General features: G+C 52.2%; 1 protein-coding gene across 22 annotated transcripts in view; it reads left to right on the forward strand.

Annotated features, from left to right (window-relative positions):
* The window catches only part of DNM2 (dynamin 2), an 88,427-nt gene that overhangs the window by 28,241 nt on the left and 33,497 nt on the right, over positions 1-26,689 (forward strand). For all 22 annotated transcript variants that reach the window (XM_069591108.1, XM_069591113.1, XM_069591102.1 and 19 more), the window contains exons 2-6: positions 3,244-3,317; positions 14,945-15,094; positions 17,000-17,203; positions 19,785-19,883; positions 23,068-23,228. In XM_069591108.1, coding sequence (XP_069447209.1) covers positions 3,244-3,317; positions 14,945-15,094; positions 17,000-17,203; positions 19,785-19,883; positions 23,068-23,228 — 688 coding nt within the window. The remainder of the gene's footprint in view (positions 1-3,243; positions 3,318-14,944; positions 15,095-16,999; positions 17,204-19,784; positions 19,884-23,067; positions 23,229-26,689) is intronic.

Genomic DNA, 26,689 nt, shown 5'->3' on the forward strand with positions numbered 1-26,689 from the left:
CCTCTGGATTCTGTCCAGTGTCTGTTGATGCCTTCTGGGTCCCTGCTGTCTCCCAAACCAGTCCTTATCATCACTCACCTTGACCAAGGCAGTCACCTCCTGCCTGCCTCTCCACTCCCACCCTCCCCCTTGAAGCAGTCAGTTGTTCAGTCACCAAGTCACATCCGATTCTTTGTGACCTCATGGACTGCAGCACACCAGGCTCCTCTGTCTTCCGCTATCTCCTGGGGTTTGCTCAGATTCACGTCCATTGAGTCAGTGATGCCATCCAACCATTTCACCTGCTGCTGCCCCCTTCTACTTTTGCCTTTAATCTTTCCCAGCATCAGGAGAAGGCAATGGCACCCCACTCCGGCACTCTTGCCTAGAAAATCCCATTGACAGAGGAGCCTGGTGTGCTGCAGTCCATGGGGTCGCTAAGAGTCGGGCTCAACTGAGCAATCTCACTTTCACTTTTCACTTTCATGCATTGGAGAAGAAAATGGCAACCCACTCCAATGTTCTTGCCTGGAGAATCCCAGGGACGGGGGAGCCTGGTGGGCAGCTGTCTATGGGGTCGCACAGAGTCGAACATGACTGAAGTGACTTAGCAGCAGCAGCAGCATCAGGGTCTTTTCCAGTGAGTCAGCTTTTCGCATCAGGTGGCCAAAGTACTGGAGCTTCAGTTTCAGCATCAGTCCTTCTAATGAATATTCAGGGTTGACTGGTTTGCCCCCCTTGCAGTCCAAGGGACCCTCAAGAGTCTTCTCAAGCACCATGGTTCAAAAGCATCAATTCTTTATAGAAGTGGCCAGAGGGGTCTTTTAAAGTCACATACCTTTAAAAGTAAATGAGGTAGGGAGTTCCCTGGCAGTCCAGTGGTTAAGAATCTGAGCTCCCACTGCAGGTGCTGCAGGGTTCAGTTCCTGGTTGGGGAACTAAGATCCTGCACGCTGTGTGCTGTGGCCAAACGAAACCAAACCAAACAAAACCCTGGCTGTCCCCAAACTCTATCAGGTAGCTTTGCTCTAAGAATGATGACCTCTATTGTGACCTCCATCGTCACCTCAGGCACCCCTCTCTGGGCCTGTCCTACTCCAGCACCCTACTCTGCTGCTTGCCAGTAGTACCCCCATAGGACCTCCAGAGCCAACCTGCCTATACAGGGTCCCTCATCTCGAAGGCCTCCACACCATGTGGTCGGCCACTGCCAGATCCCTGTGTCCAGCCAGAGGAGGCCCTGCCTGAGTGTGGTGACCCTACCCACCGTCCGATGGGGCTCAAACCTCACAGTGCATGGTGTGTGACAAGGGTACGCTTCCTCCCTTCCTCCACCCACTGGGTGAACAGGTTCTGAGCCTGTGCTGAGAACCAACGCCCTCCTCTGGGGCTCTGTCCGGACAGAGGTGCTGGGGTGCTTCTGAGACACCGTCTGTCGTAGTACTGGGGAGCCGGGTGGCACCAAGGATGTTTACCTAGAGTTCTGCACAAATTTCAGATAATCCAAATGTATCAGTTCAGTTCAGTCACTCAGTCGTGTCCGCCTCTTCGCGACCCCATGAGTTGCGGCACGCCAGGCCTCCCTGTGCATCACCAACTCCCGGAGTTCACACAAACTCATGTCCATCGAGTCGGTGATGCCATCCAGCCATCTCATCCTCTGTCATCCCCTTCTCCTCCTGTCCCCAATCCCTCCCAGCATCAGGGTCTTTTCCAATGAGTCAACTCTTCGCATCAGGTGGCCAAAGTATTGGAGTCAGCTTCAACATCAGGCCTTCCAAAGAACACCCAGGACTGATCTCCTTTAGAATCCAAATGTTTACCTGGGTGCAAACTTGTTTAAAATTCCCTGAGCCTAGAGCCTTTCTCCATTTTACACGAAACAGAATCCTTTGCATGCCCTTAGTGACCTCTGAGAATGGTGCTTCTACTCCTTTGCCCACTTGGATCTCCTGCTCTTTCCATTGCCTTTATTTAAAAAATACATATATATATTTACTTGGCCATGCCGGGTCTTAGTTGTAACACACAGGCTCTTTAGTTGTGGTGTGCACTCTCTCGCTTGCAACATGTGGGATCTAGTTCCCTGACCAGGGATCAAACCCAGGCCCCTTGCACTGGGAGCACTGAGTCTTAGCCACTGGGCCACCAGGGAAGTCTCAGTTGGCTTTCTCAATGGTTCAGGATGGTCTCCAGTCTTCCCACCCTGTGTGAAACCAGGTGTAAGTCAGTGCAGGTATTGCCTGAATTTTCCCATAGTAAAGTCCATAGCGTATTTTTTTAAAAATAAATTACTTTATTGAGGGATCATTTACATGATAGGAGATTCACCCATGTTAAATGCAGTGATTTTTAAAGACACTTATAGTAAGTATTAGTAAATAGTACCACAGTCCAGTTTTAGAACATTTCCATTCCCCCAGAAAGCTTACCACTCTGTTTCTCATCCCCATGACAACCAGTGATCCACTTCCCATCTCTTTCAATTTGTCTTTTGGGGACATGAAACACATCGTAATTTTTTTTAAGTCTTTTTTTTAAATTTGTTGAAAACATTCTGGTGTTTAAAACTTTTTTTGTTGGAGTATAGTTGATTTACGATGTTGTGTTTCAGGTGTACAGCAAAGGCAATATTCTGTTTTATGTTTCGGTTTTTTGGCTGTGAGGCAGGTGGGGATCTTAGCTGGCCGAACAGGATCATACTCGCACCTCCTGTGTTGGAAGGCAAGATCTTAACCCCTGGAGCACCTTGGAAGTCCCGAAACACGTTGTATTTTGTCATTAAATAACTTTCCTTTTATTTTAGTCTTTATATCATATGTATGACATTATATTACTTTAAAGCATGTAGGTCAGAAATGTTGATATATGGCAGAAACCAACACAATATTGTAATTATCCTTCAATTATAAATAAAGGGAAAAAAACTGCAAAAAAAAAATGTACCGATGTCTTTTGAGTCTGGGGGAGATGGTCCAAACATTTGTCAGGACAAGGGGCCTCTGAACGTGCTGGGGCTGGCACATAGCCAGGCGAAGGGAAAGGGTTCCCTTTGTCACCAGCCTTCAGTCCAGTCCCTCCCTGTCCCTCCATGGCCTCAGGACCCTCCAAGGCCGGAGCAGTCCCTGGTGCCCTGCTAGGGTTGATGTCTTTGCTGAAGTCACGCAGATTGCAAGAGGGCATTGCTCCACCATCTGTGGTCACACTTCCTGCCCCCTGCCAGCCGGCCTCGTGAGTAATTTCTGTCCGTTTCCCCTCCCACAGGGACTTCCTTCCCCGAGGTTCAGGAATCGTCACTCGGCGGCCTCTCATCCTGCAGCTCATCTTCTCAAAAACAGGTACGGTGGGGCGGCTGGCAGCCCAAACAGGAAACAAGCGTGGTGGCTGTGCCTTGTGGGAGCCAGGTGGCTTCCGAGGTGTCCTGGGAGGCCGTTTGGGTCTGCATTGCCTTTTTCCCAGTGTGCAGGGAAGCTGAAGCACGGTTCCTGGAACACCTCCACCCACCCCAAGCATCAACTGTGACTAGGCTGCCAGGGACCACATTTTTTGCTCTAGATGATACGTTCTTGCTGGACACTTTCAAAATCAGAAGCAGACAGTGTGACACGTCAGCCTGAAAGGCTTTGGTGTGCTCCCTTTGCAATAAGGACACCCTCTTGCACTCACAGAACCACACCCAAGAAAAGCCGTCACTTCTACATGTTCCCTTTCCCCAGTCCATACTCAGGCTGTCAGCTGTGCTCTGGAGATCTTCCCTGGCTGCCTCTGCAGCGCCTGGGGTCAGTGCCACGCTGCCTTTCACTGTCCTGTCTACTCTTCATGAGAGCCGCATGCTCACCACTTCTTTTTAATCTTGTTTTCCCACTACTTCTTCTTGAATTACAGCACTGACTTTAGGGAGAGACCTGGCCTAACTGTTGCATATAGAATGGCCCACATGTAGACTTTTTTCCTATCCCCCACCTCTGTTCTTCCTACACAAGTCTGATATGACATGGGCATGTCTCCTAGCATGAAACTCACCTAACTTCCTTGTAAAAGCATCTCAGGTCAGAGGCTGGAAGGGGTGAAAAGGGCCATTGGAGGTGGGACCTCTCTTCTCTCTAGAGCCCCCCGGAGTCTTCCCTACTGACCTGGAATGTCAGCCACAGCTGGTTCAGTACTTGGGGTGCCAACGTCACCACAGGCTGTGTTAAACACCCCCACTCTGGGGAGGCAGCTAATATATCCCCATTTTCCAGATGGGGAAACTGAGGTTTAACCACCTGCCTTTCTGGTGGGCGCCAGACCTGGGATGGGCACCCAGGCAGGTTCAGACCTCAGGCTCCACAACTCAGCTGACCCTAGTCCCGCCCTCTCATCTTCATTCATACAATCCACCTGCAGGAGGGTGTGACACTAGTGAGAGATGGCAACAGATTGGTCCAGTGGCAAGCCAATCGGCTGCCTCCTCTGGGTTCAAGCGTCCAGTCAGCTGTGCCAGGAAGGCCAGTGGCTGGACTGTGAGATGTCAGTGGGCTTGGCACATTGGGTTTCTGTTGCACATTCACTGGGTTGGTGGATGAGGGTGGTGAGAATCTGCGTTTTCAATGAGTTTCCAGGTCATGCTGATGCTTTTGGCCTCTGCCTACTCTGGGAAAACCTCTGCCCTGGTTTTTGGGGGCTGAGAGCTAATACTGCCCAGGTTCAAACCCTGGTGCTATAGCTTACTGGCTGGCTGGCCCCTGGGGAGGGAGTGTCGCTCACAGCTGTGCTTCCTGTCTGGACAGTGAAGATAATAATAGTACTGCCTTTGTCAGTTGCTGTGAAGACCGTGCTATTCAATACACGTATAGCCCGTAGAACAGTGCCAGGCACACTGCAGGCCCTTGCCATGTGGTGCCAGCCCAATGGCTTCAGCATAGCTTGCTGGGAGAACAAGTTGGCTGCCTTCTGCACTGGAAGGTCACAGGCTTTGTCATGGCAGGAGGGCTCTCCCACCACCTCCCCAGTGACTGTCACCCAGCAGCGGTCCAGGGAGCACTGGGTTGCCTGCCGCAAGCTGGTCCCAGGCTGGGGCACAGTGGTGAGTAGGACCAGGGCTGCTGCCACCACCTGTCGCCTTTCCTCTGTTTTTTAATGTAATTAAATTATTAAGTTTTGGCTGTGCTGAGTCTTCACTGCTGTGAGGGCGTTTCTCTAGTTGCAGCAAGCAGGGGTTGCTCTCTAGTTGTGGTGCCCCGGCTTCTCGTTGTGGCCTCTGTTGTGTAGCACGAGCTCTAGGGTGTGCGGGCTTCAGTAGTTGCCTCACTCAGGCTTCAGCAGTTGTGACTTGCAGTTTCTGGAGCACAGGCTCGATAGTTGTGGTACACGGGCTTAGCTGCCCTGCAGCATGTGAGATCTTCCTGCACCAGGGATCGAACCCGTGTCCCCTGCATTGGCAGGCGAGTTCTTTACCACTGAGCCACCAGGAAAGTCCTGTCACCTTCCCTCTTGATGCTCCTGTTAGTGCTGGTGGTCAGTGTGGGGGGACCCTTGGGTGGGGACCGAGAGGGAGACACATAGGCACGGCCCTCCCTGGATGGAAGTGTGTGTGGTGGTGGCGAAGGGAGTCTAGCTGGACTTCTCTGACAGGAGGTGGTGTGTGAGCTCAGGCTGACAGGGGCTTGGGGGTGTGTTGGGGAATGGGAACTCGGCTTCACAGCAGAGAGGGGTTGCTTGTGCAGACCTTGAGGCAGCGATGCCCACTGTGGCCGGCTGGAGGAACTGAAAATCCCTTCTAGAGGCGGGGAGGAAAGAGGTGCATGTGACAAACGACAGTCCCGGGAGAGCACACATCTGCCCAGAGCCTGACCCGGGGTCATGCTGAAATCACCATTCCTGTTGCCTCACTTCACAGAGGAGGGGACTGAGGCCCCTTGCCTGAGGACACACAGGGAGGCTGTCTTGAAAGCCCAGTCGCGAGCTCATTCTTAGGGCTGGTTTGACCAGATCCCGAGGCCACAGGTAGAGAAGAGACCACGGGGACCACCAGCTCTGGAGCAGGGGTCCCAGGAAGGGATGGGTGGGAGCCATGGAGATGAAGACGCTGAGCCACCTGTGGATCCTGTTGGGCTCGGGGAGAGAGATCCGGGGTGTCCCACCTGGGCATGCTCCTTTCTGTGTCCCAGCTTGCATACTCCACCCCCAGCCCCATCTGACCGTGGCATTGAAAGTCTCTCCATGCAGATGTGAGCTAGGCCTCGGCCAGATGCCAGGGAGGCAGTGTGAGCGCTCAGAGGGGCCCGGCTGACCCTGAGCTCAGCCTGTTGGGTACGACAGACATGGGGTTGCTGTGGCCAGGCGGAGAGGGGAGAGCGCAGGGGACTGTGGGAGGGTATATCAGGCATCGGGCTTCCTTGGTGGCTCAGTGGTAAAGAATCCATTTGTCAACACAGGAGACAACGAGTTCCATCCCTGGGTTGGGAAGATCCCCTAGAGAAGGAGATGGCAACCCATTCCAGTATTCTTGCCTGAGAAATCCTGTGGACAGAGGAGCCTGGTGGGCTGTAGTCCATGGGGCCACAAAGAGTCGGACACAACTGAGTGTCTGAGCAACAGCAACAATATCAGGCGCTGGATCTGCTTTGAGCCAGGGCTTGGGGAGAACCTTCCAGGCAGGGCAGCAGCTGTGTTGTGAAGCTGTGAGGGGCCGGGAGGCAGGTGTGATGAGAGATCCAGACACTGGGAACCTGAGTGGTGTTCAGGGTGTGGAGAGACTGGCTCAGCCCACTGCCTGACTTGTGGAGGAGGGCCAGGCAGAGGCAGGAGGGCAGGTGGAGAGGCCAAGGGGGGCGGCAAGCCTGCTGCCAGGGAGAGGTGTTGGGGCCCGGGCCAGGGTGTTGCTGTGGGGGCAAGGGCAGAGTCTAGAGTGACCTCGAGGTGGGGAGCCTAGGTCCCTGGACTGGGGGAGACACCCTACCACTAGGGAGGAGGCTGAGTGCAGTGAGGGACATGGTTGTGGCTTTTAGAGATTCCTGGGGGCCACACAGGGCTGCGTGGCTCCCCGAGATGAAAGTTTTGTTCAGCTGGTTCTCAGAGACAGGACTCTAGAGCCAGGCTGCCACCCCTTCTTGTCTGGGCCCTTCAGGCAAGTGGCTTCCCTCTCTGTGCCTCAGCCTTCCTATTTGTAAAATGGGGGTGATAGTGGTGACTGCCTCGGGGCCCTGGCACCCCATGAGACTGGTGTGGCCATTGCCTCTTCTGGGGTCTGAAGTTCCTGGTACTATAAGGTTCTAATCCTTTGACTCCTGGGACCCCCCTGGTGGTCCAGTGGTTAAGACTCCACGTTTCCATTGCTTCTAGGCCTTTTGGCTAAGATCAAGTGAAGACTCCTTGCTTCCACTGCAGGGGGCACGAGTTTGGTCCCTAGTCCGGAAACTGAGATTCCACATGCCACATGGCCTGGCCAAGGATAAGAAAACAAAAAACTAATTCTCTTGCAGCGCACAGAGGTGCCCTACTTCTCCTGGTCCACACCGGTCTCAGTGAGCCATTATTTTAATGGGCTTAGTTTAAAAATTACCTTAGACCATAGCCACCAGGAAGTTCAGTGGGTCGTGGGTGAACCCTGCTCCTCCTTGTGAACTGCCCCTGGACCTCATAAACCCTGAGCACTGGGGACTGTTCTTGTGTGGAATGTGCCCAATCAGGGCCTCCAGAGCCTTCCGTCCCAGCTCTGACCTTGGCCGCCGCTCACCGGAGCCAGAGAGATGTCAGGGCTTGGCTCTTGGCCTCCTTCTTGAGGCTTCGTGGCCCCCTTGGGACCAGGCTGGCCTCTGAAACCTCACTTCCTCCTGGTGCCACAATCTTGCTCCTCTTCCTCCAGACCAGCTCAATTGTTTCCGCCTCTGGACCTTCCCCCTCATTGCAAGCCCTGCCTGGAACACCCTGCCTCCTCCCCCTCCTCCTCGGGGTGAGCCTCACCCCCAGGCCCCACCCCAGCCACTGCTGCCTTAGTTATTGTGTAGCGTGTGTTGTGAGGCAGCATCCTGTTCGCCCGGTTTCTTCTGTTGTTGTTTTTAAAAGACTTGTGTATTTATTTGTTTTATTGTTAATTTTTGACTGTGCTGTGTGCAGGCTTTCCCTTGTTGCTGTGCACGGGCTCTAGAGTCCGCGGGCTTCAGTAGCTGCGCCACCCAGGCTTAGTTGTCCCGTGGCATGTGAAATCCTCCTGGACCAGGGATCGAACCTGTGTTCCCTTCATTGGCAAGCAGACTCTTAACCCCTGGACCACCAGGGAAGTCCTCGTATTTTCTTGACAGTCTGTCTTTCCTCCTCAGCATCAGTTCTGCCAGGGCAGGGATGCCAACCTGCCTTGTCCATCACCCTTCCCCCGACCCAGCGTGGGGTCTGGCACCCAGGAGGTGCTCCATCAGCCCGGGGCTGGTGCCTAACCGTGCCCTAAGGGCTGCTGCTGTGCTCTTTCTCTGGTGGGAGAGCATCCATAACTGTGTGTGCGCCCCTTTCCTCACCTACTCTGGCCGCAGCAGGGACCTTTCTATAAAGCCTGTAGACCCTGCAGCAGTCAGGGCGTGACCTTGTGTCTTCAGGTGGAAAACAAGCTGGGAGCTGACGAGGGTCAGGATGGTAGCCTGGGGCTGTCACCTTCTGCTGCTGCTAAGTTGCTTCAGTGTCCGACTCTTTGTGACCCCATAGACTGAAGCATGCCAGGCTCCTCTGTCCATGGAATTCTCCAGGCACAAATACTGGAGTGGGTTGCCATGTCCTTCTCCAGAGGATCTTCCTGACCCTGGGATCGAACTCGCGTCTCCTATGTCTCCTGCATTGGCAGGTGGGTTCTTTACCACTAGCTCCACCTAGGAAGCTCCAAGGGCTTCTCCAGGTGTATTTGTTTTTTCCCCCCACCCCACATCAACAAGCAGTTCTCCAGTTCTTAGTAGACTCTTACCAGGTGTCCTCCAGTTTAGCTCAGTTCTTTTTTTCTTTTCTAAGTCTTTATTGAGTTTGTTACAACATTTCTTCGTTTTATGTTTTGTTTTGTTTTTTTGATGGGGAGGCATGTAGGATCTTAGCTCCCTGACGAGGGATTGAACCCGCCCCTCACTGCATCCCACCCCCGGCCCCCCTGCATTGAAAGGTGAAATCTTACCCACTGGACCTTCAGGGAAATCCACGATTTAACTCAGCTCTGACACTCCCTCCCTGGAAGCAGCATCACATCCCACAGGTTAGGGGCTCAGTTCCCCCCAGACTGTCTCCTCGCCCCCGCTTCCAGTGCCAGCCCCAAGTCCAGGCTGTCACCTGTATTTCTGACCCACTGACTATAGACCAGAGGTTCCAGCGTGCCCCTCCTTGGGTTTGATCAGTTTCCTGTAGAACTCAAAACATTTTACTCCCAGAAGGGACAGAGGGAATTGCTGCATGAGGCAAGGTGTGGGGAAGGGGCAGAGATTCCTCACCCTGTCTGAGCTCATACTCTCTCTCCCTGCACCTGCTCCCCAACTTGGAAGCTCTCTGAATGCCATCCTTTTGGGGTTTTATGGAAGACATCGGAATGGTTGATGAAATCGACCCCATTAGTGCTTCAACCTCCAGCCCCCATCCTCTTCCTAGAGGTCAAAGGATGGAACTAAAGATTACAACCTCATTTTTGAAATTTTTATTTATTGACTGTACCACGTGGCTTGTAGGATCTTAGTTCCCTGACCAGGGATTGAACCCTTGCCCCCTGCATTGGAAACCCAGATTCCTAACTCCTGGACTACCAGGGAAGTCCTTGTCCTGTGACACTGTGGGGAAAGTGAGATGCTCTCCACCTGGCTCTCATCTTCCTGTCACCTCCCCAAGTAATGTGATGATGCCTGGTTTGCCCTGTCCAGGCCTGAGGGGCTTTGGCTGTTTTGTTTATTTTTTAAATATTTTATGAAGTTTTAGCATACCGCATTCTTAAAGATATACAGTAAATTCTTTTTTCTTATCATACATCTCTCCTAAATTTTTCTCCTTTTGTTTTCCTTTTGTATCTTTGATCTTTTTTTTTTTTGGCCATAGCGCTCGGTTTGTGAGCTCTTAGTTCCCAGACCAGGGATCAAACCCATGTCCCCTGCAGGGGAAGCTCAGAGTCTTAACCACTGGACCACCAGGGAAGTCCCTGTCCTGTTTCACTGTGGGGAAATTGTGGTGTTAAATTTATTTTTGAAATATTTTATCAATTTTTAGCATCCCATAGTCTTAAAGACATATACTGAGTGCTTTTTTCTTTATCACACATCTCCTGTCTTTTTCATCTTCACTCTATACCCTTGACCTTCCCATACCACTTGGCTTGTGGGATCTTAGTTCCCAGACCAGGGATCAAACCCAAGCCCCCTGCAGTGGAAGCTCAGGGTCTTAACTACTGGACCACCAGGGAAGTCCCCACTTCATGATTCTTAAGCAATGCCAGTCCCTCGAGGACACCATCTCAAGGGGTATGCCTGGGGGATGCCCGAGGCGGGGGATTGGCTGTTGAACACAGTGGGGACCCACGTGGGAGTCACGGAGAAGGGAATGCTGTCTTAGGCTCTGGCACTTAATGCTTTGCAGCAGGCCGCTCAGTAGTTAAGTTTTAAGCTGTTACTATACACTGGGTGCCAGGGAGAGCAGAGACCGGAACTGAGTCTCTCGCAGTCCCCTCTTGCAGCTCAGTCCCCTCCCGCAGCTCTGGCTTTAGGAGGGGACACAGAGCAGGTGGTGATGAGGATCACCTTGAAGGGCTGGGTGCTGGCGCTGCTGGAGCCCAGGTGGTCCAGCTGGGCCTCCCCGAGCAGCTTGTCCTGAAGGAGACAGCGAACAAGTCCTGGGCAGAGGGCTGGACCTCCTCCTCGGAGAACAACTGCAAGTGCATTCCCAGACCCCACAGGATGCAGGAGGCTGGCCCCTCAGAGTTCGCAGCTCGACGGCTGGACGAGGGCTTTTCCCGCTGTATTCCAGGCCCGGCACTTGATCCCACAGGCCTGGCCCTCCTGCCAGGGCAGCGCTGCAGGGCTGCAGTGGATGGGTGGCCGTTGGGGCTGTCAGAATGTTATGGCAGAGGCCAGGGACCCAAGGGACTGGCGGTCTTAACTGAGCATGAGGAAGGGAAGGTTTGAAAAGGCTGCAGCCGCTGTGGGGACAGAAGGATCGCCTCTATAGGAAGGACCGGGGATCAAGGCAGGCACAAATTTTCTCCAGCATTCAAGCATTTACAGAGCTGTGGAGCCGCAGGCTGAGCACTCTGCCAGTTTGTTCTTTTTTAAAAAATTGTTTGGCTGCGTCACTCTGCATGTAGGACTTTAGTTCCCTGGACAGGGACTGAACCCATGTCCCCTGCATTGGAAGTGCAGTGTCTTAACTACTGGGCTGCCAGGGACGTCCCTACCTGCATCATATCTTAACTGTCCTCATGGGAAAACTGAGGCAGGGGTAGCCTGGCCAGTGTGGACACCCCCATGCTTTCTCGCCATTCCCCCTAGACCCCACTGGGTCCGGAGCCTCCTCAGGGCATGGGGGAAGGTCTTCATTTCAGAGATGAGGTGGACACCATCTCTGCCCACCCCCTCTAGGAGGCCCCTCCTGGTATGTTCGGACTCTTGGCTGAGCTCCCCAAGCACCTGCTGTGACTTGCTTGTGCCAAGCCTGTCTCCCCCATCAGACCAGGCTCCTGGCTCTGGGTTGGGCCTGTGTTGATAAGAAGTGCATTGGGAAGACGGCAGGTGACCCCACCAGAACCTGTTCCTGTCCAGCCTCCTGGGTGTCCCACTTGGTGGCCGTGGGGGCGCTGGGCCACCTCTCGGAAGCTGAGGCTGGGGCTGTGTTGCCCTTCCAGCGGCCATTTTGGTTGTGCATGTAGTTGCAGAGCGCCTCCTGCATGCTCAGAGCCCTGTGCCCCGGGACACAGAGCAACACAGATTCCGATCCCTGCCCTGTAGGTTGACCTTCTCCTGGGGATCAGAGGAAATGCACAGGCTGGCGAGGTCCACCATATTAGAAGGTGGTGGGTACTTGGAGGATCCTAAGGAAGGGAAAGGGGAAAGAAACTGAGGAGGTTTGTCATCTTACCTGGGAGTGAGAGAAGATCAACACTTGAGAGGAAGGGACCCATACGGGTGTCCGCAGGCAGAGCGAAGAGCCAGTGCAAAGGCCTGGAGGCAGGAATTCAAGGGCTTGGAGTGAGAAACCAAACAAGCCCATGTGGCTGGAGGGGCATGAGTTGAGATTAGAAGTTGGGGGAGGAACCTTAGTAGGGCTCTGTGGTGTTGGTGAAGACTGGGTCTTATTGGGGTGAGATGGGAGCTCAGGAAGATTGCAAGGAGAGGTGGCCAGCATCTGGCTTTAAGAGGGTCAGTGCTCAGGCTGGGTGGGGAAGCCTGATTGTAGGAACTTTCTTACCTTGGTCTGATGCTGGAGTCTGGCACATGGTCCTCAAGTGACGAGAAACCCAGGGAGAGAAGGCAGGTGGTGAGGGATGGGCCTGGCTGACTCCTGGACCTTCCGCTTGGGCACAGAGGGTATGATTTCTGCTGTCCACTGACCTTGTGGGGAAGATGTCATGGTTTCCCAGTACATCTCCTGCTCATCTTTGACTTGCACAAAGGGGCTGGCAGAAGGGAAGGCTGCCAGCACCTACTGGGTCCCCTAAACAGAACCCAGGGCGACCTGGCTCTGATAGGAGAGGAGGTCCAAAATTCAGGATGGCGTGCCCGGTGGCTTGGAGTCAGGAAAGGCTCCCTGGAAGAGGCAGCAGGCAGGCAGGCCCTAGAGGAGGAGGAAGTGAGCTGCAGCAGGCTTGGCAGGGCAGAGGTTTTTCAAGGGACAGTGCCTATGTCCTAGTCTCCAACCCTGTTCCCATCCTCCATCCCCCTGCACTCCTGAAAGAGGGAGGAGTATCTTGTGAATGCTGAGCCCTCGGCCTTGAGCCGGAAGAGAACTGAGGTTTGCTGTGGGGGTTGGAGGACTGTTCCATTTTTGGAGGTGGCTGCAGGAAGAGCAGCCGAGAGTAGCCGAGTGTTTCCTCCTGTTCCCGTGGAGGGCTGTCCTTGGGAACTGGGTCAGCTGATGGGGGTGGGATGGTTGCTGCTGCACCCTCCAACTACTGTCCTCAGTGCCTGCTCCCCGGTGACCAGTGTCCATATTGATCTGAGCCCACAGAGTCTCCTGACCCCTGCAACAGAGATTAGACAGGTGAAGAGTCTGCCTGTGGCCTCATGATGCCCACGTGATTTGAGAGCCACTGCCTGAAGACAGATTATCCATGCTCCAAATCCCAGCTCCACTGGTGAACTTAGCCAGCTTGCTTCACCTCCCTCTGGCCTCAGTTTTCCCATCTGTGATATGGGCATCATGGAGATACCTACCTGCTAAGCTGCTGATTTGTGAAGAGCAAATGGGACCACAGACGGGGCCTGGCCAGAGCAAGCAAGCGTTCGTTAGGTGACAGATGGAATGACAGGCCTCCTTGTGCTCCTGACTTTCTGCCGTGTTAGGCCTCTGGGCAGAGATTCTCGGCCTGCCTGGCCTGTCTCTGTTGCGGGGCTGTTTCTCCATCCTTTGTTCTGATGCAGCTGTAGCTATGTCTGTGCTGAGATTTGTGTAGCCAGGTCTCCTCCTGGTGGACATGGAGGCTATTTCCAGTTTTTTACGCTGAGAAGCAGTGCACATCCTTGCATCTCTGTCATGAACTAGCTCTTTAGGCTGTTTACCCGCCAAACTTACTTCCTTCTTTGTAGCATCACTTGCAGGAGCCATGATCTCTGGGCCTAGAAAGTTCCCCCGCTCCAACATTCACTATGAAATTCAGACACATGGAAAAGTCAGGAATTGTACAGTGAACACCCATCAACGCAGCACATGTGTCCTGTGATAAAAGGTTTTCTTTCTTCCTGCTTTACTTAACTCTCTGCTTTGGATTTCTCTTCCTTGATGGCAGTACCAGCACTGTCATTAGTCAGTTTAAAAAAAAATCTATATATATATATATATATAGATTTTATTTATTTATTTGGCTGCATCAGGTCTTAGCTATGGCACGTGGCATCGTCATTTGGGGCATGTGGGCTCAGTTGTCCCGAGGCGTGTGGGATCTTGGTTCCCCAACCAGGGATTGTACCCAAGTTCTCTGCTCTGGAAGGTGGGTTCTTAACCACTGGACCACCAAGGAAACTCCTCTAGTTACTTCTTCATTTCTCTTCATCTCAGTGTCAATAATGGCTTTCAGTCACCTCGGGCTTAGAAGGCCTGAAGAGTCCAGAAAGCGTTTCTTCTGAGAGGGTCGTGTGTAAGGACCCCATGAACAGCCAGGAAAGAAGGCAGGACAGAGAGAAGGGCTTTGGTGAGGCCAGCTGTGGTGGGGGTGCCTTGGGGAAGGAGAATGGTGAGTCCCAGGGATACACGCCGGGGATCTCGCTACCCTGGAGGGCGCTGACGGCTTAGCATCCCAGCAGGGCAGCGGCTTTAAACTGTGACCCACATGAGGGAGGTTCTGTGTCATCACCCAGGACTATCTCATGTATAACACCGGAGCAAAAGCTTCATCAGTCATCCATCCCTGCGTTCCAAGGGATGCAGGTTGATAAACAATAATGGCTGGTCACAACCAGCTGTTGGATGCTGGTTTTTGTGGGGCTTTTTATTTTTGTTTTACTTGTAATATGTCATGACTTAAACCATGTAGTTCTACAAAATGCTTCATGAGAATGTGCATTCCACAGTCAGCGTTTTTGCCACTTTTGTACCTTGTGGAGTACCCGAGGTCTGGAAGGGAGCGCGATCTGTAGGAGGGCCCCCCTCTAATACCTGTCAAGAGAATGAATCCGTTGCTCCCCAGTTTCCTGGAGGGCCTGTGACTGAGTCTTCACTTTCTCTACTTGACAAAGCTCTTTTCCCAGGAGGCCGTCTGATTCCCTCCAACCACCCACAGCACAACTGCTTCTCTTTCTCACTTGGAGTATCTTTCTTCCCTTTCCAGAGTATGCCGAGTTTTTGCACTGCAAGTCCAGAAAGTTTACAGACTTTGAGGAAGTCCGACAGGAGATCGAAGTGGAGACTGACAGGGTCACGGGGACCAACAAAGGCATCTCCCCAGTGCCCATTAACCTGCGGATCTACTCGCCACATGGTAGGAAGCAAAGACCCCTCACTTGGGCCAGGAGAAAGCTGACAGTGGGCCAGTCACGGGTCGGGGCGGCCTCACTCTCGTGAAGAATATGCTCCTTCCTGGTTTTCCTCACAGATACACCCTCTTGATCCACATCTGATAGGAATGTGGTATGGAGAAGTCTACCTCGGCTCCAAGAAAAACAGCACGCCAGGGAGACTGTCGGGAGTGGTGGGGCCTGGGGCGAATTAATTGCAGCACGTATATTCCTTTTAAGGGAGTAACCACAGCTTGGCTCCCCGGTAAATCTAGTCCACCCAGTGATGCCAGCCCAAGGCAGCCAGGTTTTCTGGTTCCTCAAGAGGAGGCAGAAAGCCAGATTTTTCTGCATAAGGTCCAGATTTTAAAACTGCATCACGTAAATAGAACAGGCAACCTGTAGCCACACACAGCCTTTGACTCAGCAGCATGGACTGCTGACTTAAATGGCATTTGATGAATATTCCAGCCGACTCTTAACACCTCAGTAAGGGTTCTTTGTGATTTATTTATTTATTTTTGTATATGAACTTTTATTTATCTTATTTTAAAATTTTTGGCCACACCCCGCAGCATGTGGGACCTTAGTTCCCCAGCCAGGGATCGAACCCGTGCCCCCTGCATTGGAGGGGTGGAGTCTTACCCACTGGACTCCCAGGGAAGTCCCTGTGATGTCTTTTAATATATTTATTTTTAAATAAATGATCCCTGTACAGGATGCATATTCAAAAGTTAAAAAAAAAGGTATACCCAGCAAAAATCTACCCTACTTTCAAAATTACAGATGGATTTCATGTTCTTCAAATGATATACAGTGTATATGTAGGTAGTTATGAATATGTGGGTATATCACATATGTGTGTTTTGCTACTTTTACTCAAATCATAGCTGATAGGAAAGTCACTGATGTCTCTCTTCTTGTATGAGTGCATCTCAGCATGCGTTTTTATTTTTTTGGCCTTACCACATAGTATGTGGGCATGCGGCATCTTGATCACCTACCAGGGATCGAACCCATACCCCCTGCATCGGGAGCACAGAGTCTCAGCCACCAGGATAGTCCCTCCGAGTGTGTTTCTTACCAGAGAATCTTCTTTTTTGCTTTTAATAATTCCTTGATATTGACTGAATCGATGTGCTCATGATGCATGTGCAAAGTTATTTAACCTTTGAGAGCAATTCCAACCTACACATGCAAGTATCCAGATTTAAAATTGTTATCACTGAGAATAATTATAAATGGAGCATAACCTTATTGTGAATCACTGTATTATATGCCTGAAACTCATACAGTATTGTACTTTAGCAATACGTCAATAAGAAAAAAATATAGTGACTTCACTTTCACTTTTCACTTTCATGCATCGGAGAAGGAAATGGCAACCCACTCCAGTGTTCTTGCCTGGAGAATCCCAGGGACGGGGGAGCCTGGTGGGCTGCCGTCTATGGGGTCACACAGAGTCGGACACGACTGAAGTGACGCAGCAGCAGCAGCAGCAGCATAGTGACTTCATTAAAATAAAAACAAACTGGGACTTCCCTAATGGTCCAGTGGCTAAGACTCCGAGCTCCCAGTGTAGCGGTCCCAGGTTCGATCCCTGGTCAGGGAACCAGATCCCACATGCTGCAACTGAGACCCAACGCAGTCAAATAAATATTTAAAAACAAAACAAAACTGTCTCACTGAAATAGAGTACAGAGAGCGTGTCCATAGGATGGGACCCTAGGCGGGAGTTATCAGGTCAAAAGGTGGGATCCAGTTGAAACACAGGAAGAATCCTGAGGCCTGACGCCCAGCCCCGGGGAAAGCAGGCCAGGTCTCTCCAGGGCTGTGTGTGCCTCCCCCGCTCCTGGCTCTTGACCGCCTCTCTCTGATTTCCCCTGTAGTGTTGAACCTGACCCTCATCGACCTCCCAGGCATCACCAAGGTGCCCGTGGGGGACCAGCCCCAGGATATCGAGTACCAGATCAAGGACATGATCTTGCAGTTCATCAGCCGGGAAAGCAGCCTCATCCTTGCCGTCACCCCTGCCAACATGGACCTGGCCAACTCAGATGCCCTCAAGCTGGCCAAGGAGGTCGATCCTCAAGGTACCTGCCAAGCCCCATGGCAGCAGCTCCCCCTTTCCCACACTTCTCAGCCTCTCGACTTGCCCCACATTCTCAACTCTGCATCACTGGTGATCTCGTTGACTCACAATTTCCCCTAGAAAAGGCCTGGCACACCGCATTTCCCATGAGGGCCAGCTATTCTAGAAGGGTGTCCACTGGGAGGCCAGTGTGTGGCGGGGAGCATTCCCCCTTGGCAAGTTGGTCCTTGCTTTGCCTGCGCAGAGAGCTAGTGTGGGGAGTTGGGTGTGGGAAGAATGCAGGCCTCTTTGGGCACAGATGGGACTCCCGATCCCACTTCAAGAAGTTATTCTTCCCCCTTGAGGCTTGGTCCCTCCTGTTGAAAGAAGCACTGCAGTCCTGAGTTAGAGAGCTGCCGAGAGGACCGAGGGTCTCCGCATCAGTGCTCAGGGGCTGGCGGGACAGGTGAAAGGAGGACGAGTTAGTGAAGCCAGTGGGGCAGTAAGGAGTGGTGGAGACTTGGGCATCTCTGGGTCATCTCTGGCTCCGGGCATTCGTTCAGTAAACGTCAGTTAAGCCCTGGCTGTGTGCTGGGATCTGTTCCGGCCTTGGGGACCCTGCAGGGGACAGTTGACAGGGAGCCCTGCCACCAGTGGGAGCGACAGACTCCAACAAGGAAATACGCGTGTGGGATGACTTCAGGCAGTGGCAAGCACGGGGAGCAAACGGAGCCCATTCAGAGAGGGCGGGGTGGCCGGAGTGGCCGGAGCAGAGTGAGCCAAGGACAAGGTGGGGAGGCTGCTGGGAGCGGCTGGGCCAGTCTTTGGGCTTTGGTTCTTTGGGCTGCGGTGGGGAGTTGGGTCTATTCTGACAGTGGTGGGGGGTTAGCAGAGTCTGACACACACACAAGTACATTTTCCAAATTGTCTGCCGACTGCTTGAATCCCGCAGCATTCTGGATGCGGTTAGGGACCTCCACCAGTGAGGAGCTGGGCGAGATAGGCTCTGTGGCCTCACGGTCCCCAGTGCAGTCAGTTGAAGGTGGCCCCGAGCTCCTCGAAGCTCAGGGCTCTGCCAGCTCTGCCCCCAAGGTCATCAAGGCTCACTTTCCTGGGAGGCCACCCCCTGCCCATAGCCCCCCAGGCCTTCCTGTGCCCCGAGTCCAATACCAGGTCATGAATGTGACTATGTCCTGATCAGGACAGAGGCTGATCAGGCAGCAAGGAAGTAGGGGTGAAAATGGTTAAGCATCATTTGTGAACTTGTTGCTGACCTTCTTCCGGAAAAAAAAGTAGCTGTCTCACTTTGAAAGTATTCGTGGTGGTTACCCCTAAATGTCACCATTGTGAAACATCAGACCCTGAACTGTGACAGCTCCTCTCCACCTGCAGATGCTGGTGGCTCCACTTGGCAAACATCCTTTCAGAGTTTGTTCTTCCACGTCAAAGTGTTAGTCACTCAGTCGTGTCCAACTCTTTGCCATCCCATGGACTGTAGCCCACCAGGGTCCTCTGTCCATGGGATTCTCCAGGCAAGAATACTGGAGTGGGTTGCCATTCCCTTCTCCAGGGGATCTTCCCTACCCAGGAATCGAAGCTGGGTCTCCTGCATTGCAGGCGGGTTTGTCTGAGTCACTGGGGAAGCCCTATAAACTCACGTGTTAAAAAATGGGATGAAAAAAAAAGGGATGACCTTCCTTTGTTTTCCCGTTGTGTGATTGTGTTTGCCTATTACCACAGGGACACAGGTCGGTAGCCATCTATCGGGCAGCCTGCTGCTTCCTTTCTTTTGTTCTTGAACATTTGGGTTTCTGATCTTTGACCTCCCCTCCCCCAATCACATCCCTCTACCTCGGGCTGCGTCTCCCCTTCCAACCCCGCACCAGCTTTGTGGGTGTTTGCAGTGGTGGTTCCTTTGACCTCCGAAAAGGTGATGCCAGCTCATGATCTCATAGCAGAATGTGGGCAGGTGAGCACCCCAGGGCACCTGCTTAATGCCTACTTTAGCACCCCCCGCCAGAGGTCTCCCTGGGTTTCCCTCTGTCCCCTGCACGTCTCTCTCTCTCACACACACACACACATGGCCAACACAGAGGGAGCCCTCAGGCACCAGTGGGGGACAGTTGATTGGCAGGGTTCCCTCGATTCAGGGCAGTTTGGGACAGTTTGGGATGAGGAGGAATTCCTTAGGATGGTGTCCACAGTGTCATTCTGGCCATTCAGATAAGAGGTAACCCTGGAAACAGTTGTCTCAGGTTGGCGTGTTACGTTGGAACTCTGCATGCCACTCAGAAAGTATAGCATGGAGATACTGACCCGGGGTTCATGTTTGGTAAGGTTGCCTCAGATTCTGCAGCAGCAAGACTGGTCGTACCCATGACCGACGATGGCCAGCGTTGATTGATTGAACACGCACCCTGTGCCAGGTTTATTGTCTCGACACGCCCCTGAGATTGGTGTGTTACTGCCTGCCTTTGACATGAGGGGAACTAGGGTCTAGGCAGGTCACACGGTATGGAGGTGGGGACCCGGCTGGACTCCGGGTGGCCCAGGTCGCCTGAGCTCCTTCCTCATGGTGCCCTCTGACCTCTGTGCTCTTTCAGGCCTGCGGACCATCGGCGTCATCACCAAACTCGACCTGATGGACGAAGGCACGGATGCCAGGGACGTCCTGGAGAACAAGCTACTCCCCTTGAGGAGAGGTGCGGGGGCAGGGGGTTGACCAGGATACGTCGGCTTGAGCCACAGGAGAGCTGGGGCGCCTCTGCTTTGGGAAAACGACTCGTTTTGGTTGTTATCTTTCCTGAAGCCTCAGCAGATGCTCACAAATGCATTCACCATCCCACTTTCCCACTGCCCAGAAGAAACTGCTTCTCAGTCCCATTGTATACCCTTCTTTTTCTCTGCCCAAGTGAACATGCATATATTTTTCTTTTTTTTTTTTTTAAGATATTATTTTGGGGCCATGCTGGGTCTTCACTGCTGCATGTGGGCTTTCTCTAATTGTAGCGACAAGTGGGGGTACTCTTCATTGCAGTGCACAGGCGCTGGGGTGCACAGGCTTCAGTAGTTGTATGACGTGGGCTTAGCTGCTCCATGGCCTTTGGGGTCTTCCTGGACCAGGGGGTCGAGCCCGAGTCACCTGCATTGGCAGGCAGATTCTTGACCGCTGCACCGCCACGGAAGCCCTAGCTTTTTCTTCTGATGTGTGTGCATTCTTTTTTCATTTATATGGTGAACAACTGCTCATTTGGGGAACAAAAAGAAGTGTCCAGGAGAAGAAAACTGAAATCACCCATCACTCAGCTTCTCCCCATAGTTACTACTCTGGCTCTCCTTCCTAAGAGTTCCCAAGGATTTGTAATTTTTCTTTTTTTAGACTTTTTTTTCTGGACAGGGACCATTTTTTAAGGCTTTACTGAATTTGTTACAATATTTCTTCTTCCTCTTCTTTTTTTTTCTGTTCTGGAATTTTGGTCGGGAGGCATGTGGAATTTTAGCTCCCTGACCAGGGATCAAACCTACACCCCCTGTGTTGGAAGGCAGAATCTTAACCACTGGACGGTGGGGAAGTCCCTGTACCTTTTAATGTTCAGTACTTGTTGTCAAGCATTTTCTCACGTGGAGAGAAAAATGTGAGGCGTTCCCCTAGACCAGCCTTGTTGCTCATCACACACAGCTAATCGTCACTATCCCAAATATCCTCTCCTGTTGTTCTTCCCTTCCTGGGGGATTATGAAGCAAATCCAGGCACCCTGTCATTTGACACATAAACACCTACATTTCTGTTCCAACAACTCCCCCTCCAGCCACTTGATCTGTGCACCTCATCGGGATCTGGCCAATTATAGTTCTTGCAAACCAGTAATTAGATCTAGACAGAGGCTGATCAGTCTCGTGTTTAGTGGAGTTTCAGATTTTTTTTTTAAATTTTATTTATTTATTCTGTTTTACTTATTTTGGGCTATTCTGGGTCTTCCTTGCTGCACAGGCTTTTCTCTAGTTGAGGCAAGCGGGCCTACTCTCCAGCTGGGGTGCTCGGCCTTGTCATTGCTTCTCAGTAGCTTCTCTTGTTACAGAGCACAGGCTGTAGGCGTGCAGGCTTCGGTAGTCATGGCCTAGTGGCCCCGAGGCATGTAGAATCCTCCCCGACCGGGGATCGAACCTGTGTCCCCTGCTTTGCAAGGTGGATTTTTAACCACTAGACCACCAGGGAAGTCCCTGGATCCTTCTTTTTTAGGTTAACAAAAGGAACCACAGAACAAGCCAGACACCATCTCTGCCCCTTGCTCTTTGCCCTTCACAGTAATCTGGGTTTGCACCTTGCCGCTACTGGTCCTCCATGTGACCATGTGGGCAAGGGACCCCTCCTTGGCCTGCCTCGCTTCCCTCATCTGTAAGGTGGACTTGATGATAGCTCCAAAGAGGACGAGAAACCGTCAGCTCTGCACAAGACTTGGCAGGATAGTTGGCTGAGGATAGCTTGGAGGATAGCTGTGCCCCTCCTCTCCAAAGAAACATCAGTCCTCACTAAGAGAAGGGGGTACAGATATGTGTGTTTATCACTTCTGACCTTTCACCACCTAGGCCCAGTTCACCTTTCCAATTTTCATTATATGGACAACAATACACACATCTGCTGACTGAGCGCCTCCCACGTGTTGGCCACCAGGCTAAGTTTCCTGCTTCCCACGACACCCATTCGTGCACCTGTGCAGTGGGGTACCTTGGGTCCACACTTGGGGTTCCTGGCTGCTTGAATCCCCCTTCCGTCGTCCTCTTCCAACTCCTTTATGTCCAGATATTGTAGATCCTCTTTTCAAAGTAGTTTTCTTATGCTAATGGTTTTTTGTGTTTAAAAAAATTGCCAAATGGTACCTTAAACTGTCGTTTTGGAAGCTGGCTCCCAACCCCTCCTGTATAAGCCCCGCTTCTCTTACAATTAACTGTTGCTTATGTTCTCTTCAGACAGTTTTAAGACAAATACAGTAATTTTGAAAAAACACCCATTCAAGTACTTCCAGTGTTATGTGGAAATCTGTGAATCCCCAGCGAGTTCATTTTGGTGGCCACCAGACGTTGTTTCTTTGCCAACCATTGTTGTTCAGTCACTAAGTTGTGTCCGGCTCTCTGTGACCCCATGGACTGTAGCATACCAGGCTCCACTGTTCTCCACTGTTTCCCAGAGCTTGCTCAGATCACGTCCATCGAGTCGGTGATGCCATCCAGCCATCTCATCCTCTGTCACCCCGTTCTCCTGCCCTCAGTCTTTCCCAGCATCAGGGTCTTTTCCAGTGAGTCGGCTCCTCACATCAGGTGGCCAGAGTATTGGAGCTTCAGCTTCAGCTTCAGCATTAGTCCTTCAAATGGATATTCAGAGTTGATTTCCTTTAGGATGGACTGTTTGATCTCCTTGTGGATCTTAGTTCCCTGACCAGGAGTCGAACCTGTGCCCTCTACATCGGAAGCTCAGGGTCTTAACTGCTGGACTGTCAGGAAGGTCCCCAGATATAATAGCTTTAGAACAGGTATTAATATCTGGCACGATTAGTTTTTCCCATTGGCCTTCTTTTTCACATACTGTTTTCTGTCTTTAAAGCTCAGATTGTGGATTTCATCTCCTCCCGAGCTGTTCTTTCTCCAGTCCCTCTCACCAGGCTGAATGTAATCTCTCCTTCTTCCGAACACTTACGTTGCTCTGTGTTTGGATTCTCAGTGTTGCCTCTGAGTAACTCATGAGGCTTGTCACCTCATCTGGGAGTGCCTTGGAGGGCAGGATCCATGTCTACACCTGCATATTGCCCAGCCCCATGGCTGGCCTGTAGTGGGCGTCTGGGTTCCTAGGCTTGCCTGGCACTGCCGTGACCTGACCCTCTCTCTCCACAGGCTACATTGGAGTGGTCAACCGCAGCCAGAAGGATATTGAGGGCAAGAAGGACATCCGCACAGCACTGGCGGCTGAGAGGAAGTTTTTCCTTTCCCACCCAGCCTACCGGCACATAGCTGACCGCATGGGCACCCCGCACCTGCAGAAGACTCTGAATCAGGTACGGTGAGGACTTGGTGCAGGTGCTCAGGCTGTGCACTGCAAAACAGCTGCATTCCACAGCGGTGCTGCCGCTAGGCTAGAGCAGCACTCATTCTAGCAAAGCTGAGTTCAGTGAACGTTTGCATCAGTGCCTGGAGAAGAGTCAGTGCTGGTATTATTACTTCCATCACTACTATTGTTACCATTATTTTTTAAGTTTTTTATTGAAGTATAGTTGATTTACAATGTGTTGATTTCTTCTGTACAGCAAAGCAACTCAGTTATACATACATATATTCTTTTTTTTTCTTAAGTAGCTTATTGACTGATTTGCGGCCGCACTGGGTCCCTGTTGCTGTGTGGACTTTGTCTTACGGTGCTGAGCAGAGGTCTGCTGTCTGGTTGTAGTGCACGGGCTTCTCATTGCAGTGGGCGCTCTTGTTGCGGACCACGGGCTCTAGGGCACTGAGCCCGTAGTTGTGGCTCACAGGCTCGGTGGTTCTGCGACATGTGGTATCTTCCCAGACTGGGCATTGAACCTCTGTCTCCTGCATTGGCAGGTGGATTCAAAAGGATACAGTGAAGCGCCGTGTGCCTCCTGCCTCTCACCCACCGCTGTAAACACTGCCTGAGTTTCTCTGTGTCCATGAATGCAGAAAGGACTTCTGAGAAGCACATTTCCCCCTTTATCCATAATCATGGATGCCCCCCATTTTTCTTTTTTTAAACTCAACAGTATCTCCTGGAGCTCTGTCCCTATAGAAGCCTTCTTCACTCTTTTTCATGGCCCTGTAGAAGCCCCTGGACACACGGGCCCTCATCGGTTTCAGTTCAGTTCAGTCGCTCAGTCGTGTCCGACTCTTTGCGACCCCATGAATCACAGTATGCCAGGCCTCCCTGTCCATCACCAACTCCCGGAGTTCACTCAGACTCACGTCCATCGAGTCAGTGATGCCATCCAGCCATCTCATCCTCTGTCGTCCCCTTCTCCTCCTGCCCCCAATCCCTCCCAGCATCAGAGTCTTTTCCAGTGAGTCAGCTCTCCGCGTGAGGTGGCCAAACTACTGGAGTTTCAGCTTTAGCATCATTCCTTCCAAAGAACACCTAGGACTGATCTCCTTTAGAATGGACTGGTTGGATCTCTTTGAGTCCAAGGGACTCTCAAGAGTCTTCTCCAGCACCACAGTTCAAAAGCATCAATTCTTTGGCGCTCAGCTTTTTTCACAGTCCAACTCTCCAGGCTCTTTTTGGAGAGCCACGTGGCTGGTTTCTGAGGCTTCCAGTCAATAAAGGGCTAATGTTCACACTTGATCTTAGCCAAAAGGTGAGAAGGTGTTGGGCTGCTGTTTAATAGCATTGTTTTGCATGTGTGCCAGGTTCTCCAAGAGTGAAATCTGCGAGGTGGGGTTTTGTAGCTCCGGTGTAACAGGCACTGTGGTCCTCTGTGGCCTTGGGCTTATGAGTTATCCCTCCTCGGTGCTATATGGTGGCACCTTGGGCCACAGGGTAACAATTTAAAAGTTCTTCCTGCCTGCAGTGGGACACAGTGCCAGTTGGGGAGATGGGCCCTATCCTGGGGAAAAGGCATATTTCTTTTTTTAATTTTTTGGCCATGCCACATGGCATGTGGGATCTTAGTTACCTGACCAAGGATCGAACCTGTGCCCTTGCAGTGGAAGCACAGAATCTTAACCTCTGGACCACCAGGAAAGTGCCAGGGGAAGGCATATTTTTGACTGGGGGCACTGACTCAGGACAAATTGCCAGGTAAAGGCTAGGAACACTTCAAGTGTTAGGAAGCGATGTGGGCTGGCAGAGGGTGGAAAGGCAGAGCATACGTCTCAGGAGAACGAACAGGGAAGTGAGTGTCTGGTGGGAGGGGCCCTGCAGGAAAGGAAGTGGGGGTCTGCCTGGGCAGAGGGGCGGGGGGAGGGGAAGGGAAGTAAAACTGCCTGCAGGTGCCTGGGGCTTCCTCTGAGAGCCCAGCTGGCCTCTTGGGAGCCTGGGCCCACATCCTGGTGCTTCCCAGAACGGGGTCCCCCCACCCCTCTGTCACCCCATGAGCTAAACAGGGTCATGCCCCAGAAAGGCGACAGGGACCAGAGTGGACTGCCGCCCTCGGGGACCTGCAGTTCCCCAGGAAGGGGCCCCCGGTCACAGAGGGTTTCGGGGTGACCGTCAGATTCATGCCCTGGTGCGTGAGTCTCCTTCACACCTTTTTCCTACCTCGGTAGTTTGTCATTTCTTTGTCTTGTAGGACAGAATGCACCACACAGCGGTGCGTTTCCATTTGGGTGGTTCGAGTTGATTTTATGGCTTTTATTTATTTTTTTCATTCCTTCTCTCTTTCTCTTTTGAAAGAGAATTTTTAAAACGACAGTCCGGATACAGTGAATGTTCCATTTCCTCCCATGCCGCGACAGGCCGCCCGACTACCACCCCCAGGCGGCCCGTGTCGCCACTTCCTGGGCTTCTTTCTCAAGGCTATAAACCCTGGAGGGGCCGATGCGCCTGGACTGCCGGCCTCCCTCCTGCCTGCTCATCCCGCGTGCCCCGCCTCCTCTCTTTTCCTGTTCTATGCTTTCCATCTTCCTTGTTGCCACCCGAACAGTTAACATATTTACCCGCTGCTCTGTACCTGACTTGTTTCAGTTTTGGCCATGCCTTGTGGCATGCCGGATTTTGGTTCCCTGATCAGGGATGGACCCCATGCCCATTGCAGTGGAAGCGAGGAGTTCTAGCCACTGGACCGTCAGAGAAGTCTCTATCTAGGTTTTTCGTGAACAGCTCATCTCAAGGCTCACTACCTAATCTTTTCTGCGCCGCTGCCTCCTTTTAAAGTTTGTGAATAACGAACGAGTCCCCATGGTTAAAAACCAAACAGTAGGGGGTGGTCTGCGGGCAGGGTCCTCCTGAGCCTCCTGAACCATCCTGCACCCTGTGCTGATGAAGGTGAGTTCTCAGTTCTCCCCATCTTCTCAGAAGGGATCACATCCCACATGTGTCCTGTGCCTTTTCCGGTGAGCTGTTTCTGTCATGGTTTGTAGGGCCCGTTCCTGTGGTCTGTCCATACACCATGGCCTGTCTGTCAGTCCTCCCGTGCCTGGGTCCTGCAGTGGCTTTGTAGCCTTTACAGCTTTATTCACTTATTTATTTGGCTGCATCAGGTCTTAATTGTGGCACCCAGGCTTTGTTGCCCCACGACCCGTGGAATCTTAGTTCCCTGACCAGGGATCAAACCCCTGACCCCTGCAGTGGAAGGTAGATTTTTAACCACTGGACCACCACCAGGGAAGTCCCTCCTAGACTTTGTTCTGTTCTCCAGTGAGCAACACTGGCTGTTCACGGCCAGCACTTGGGTCCTGCTCTCTTGATCCATGGTGTGCATGGCCCAGTTGATCCACCCTCTCCCAGGTCCCCGTGGGCTGTCTGCAGCCTTGCGCTGCTGTGGACCAGGCTGTGTCACCTTTCCCTGCTGCT

Source organism: Ovis canadensis, chromosome 5 (genome assembly GCF_042477335.2).
Source record: "Ovis canadensis isolate MfBH-ARS-UI-01 breed Bighorn chromosome 5, ARS-UI_OviCan_v2, whole genome shotgun sequence".
NCBI lineage: Eukaryota > Metazoa > Chordata > Mammalia > Artiodactyla > Bovidae > Ovis > Ovis canadensis.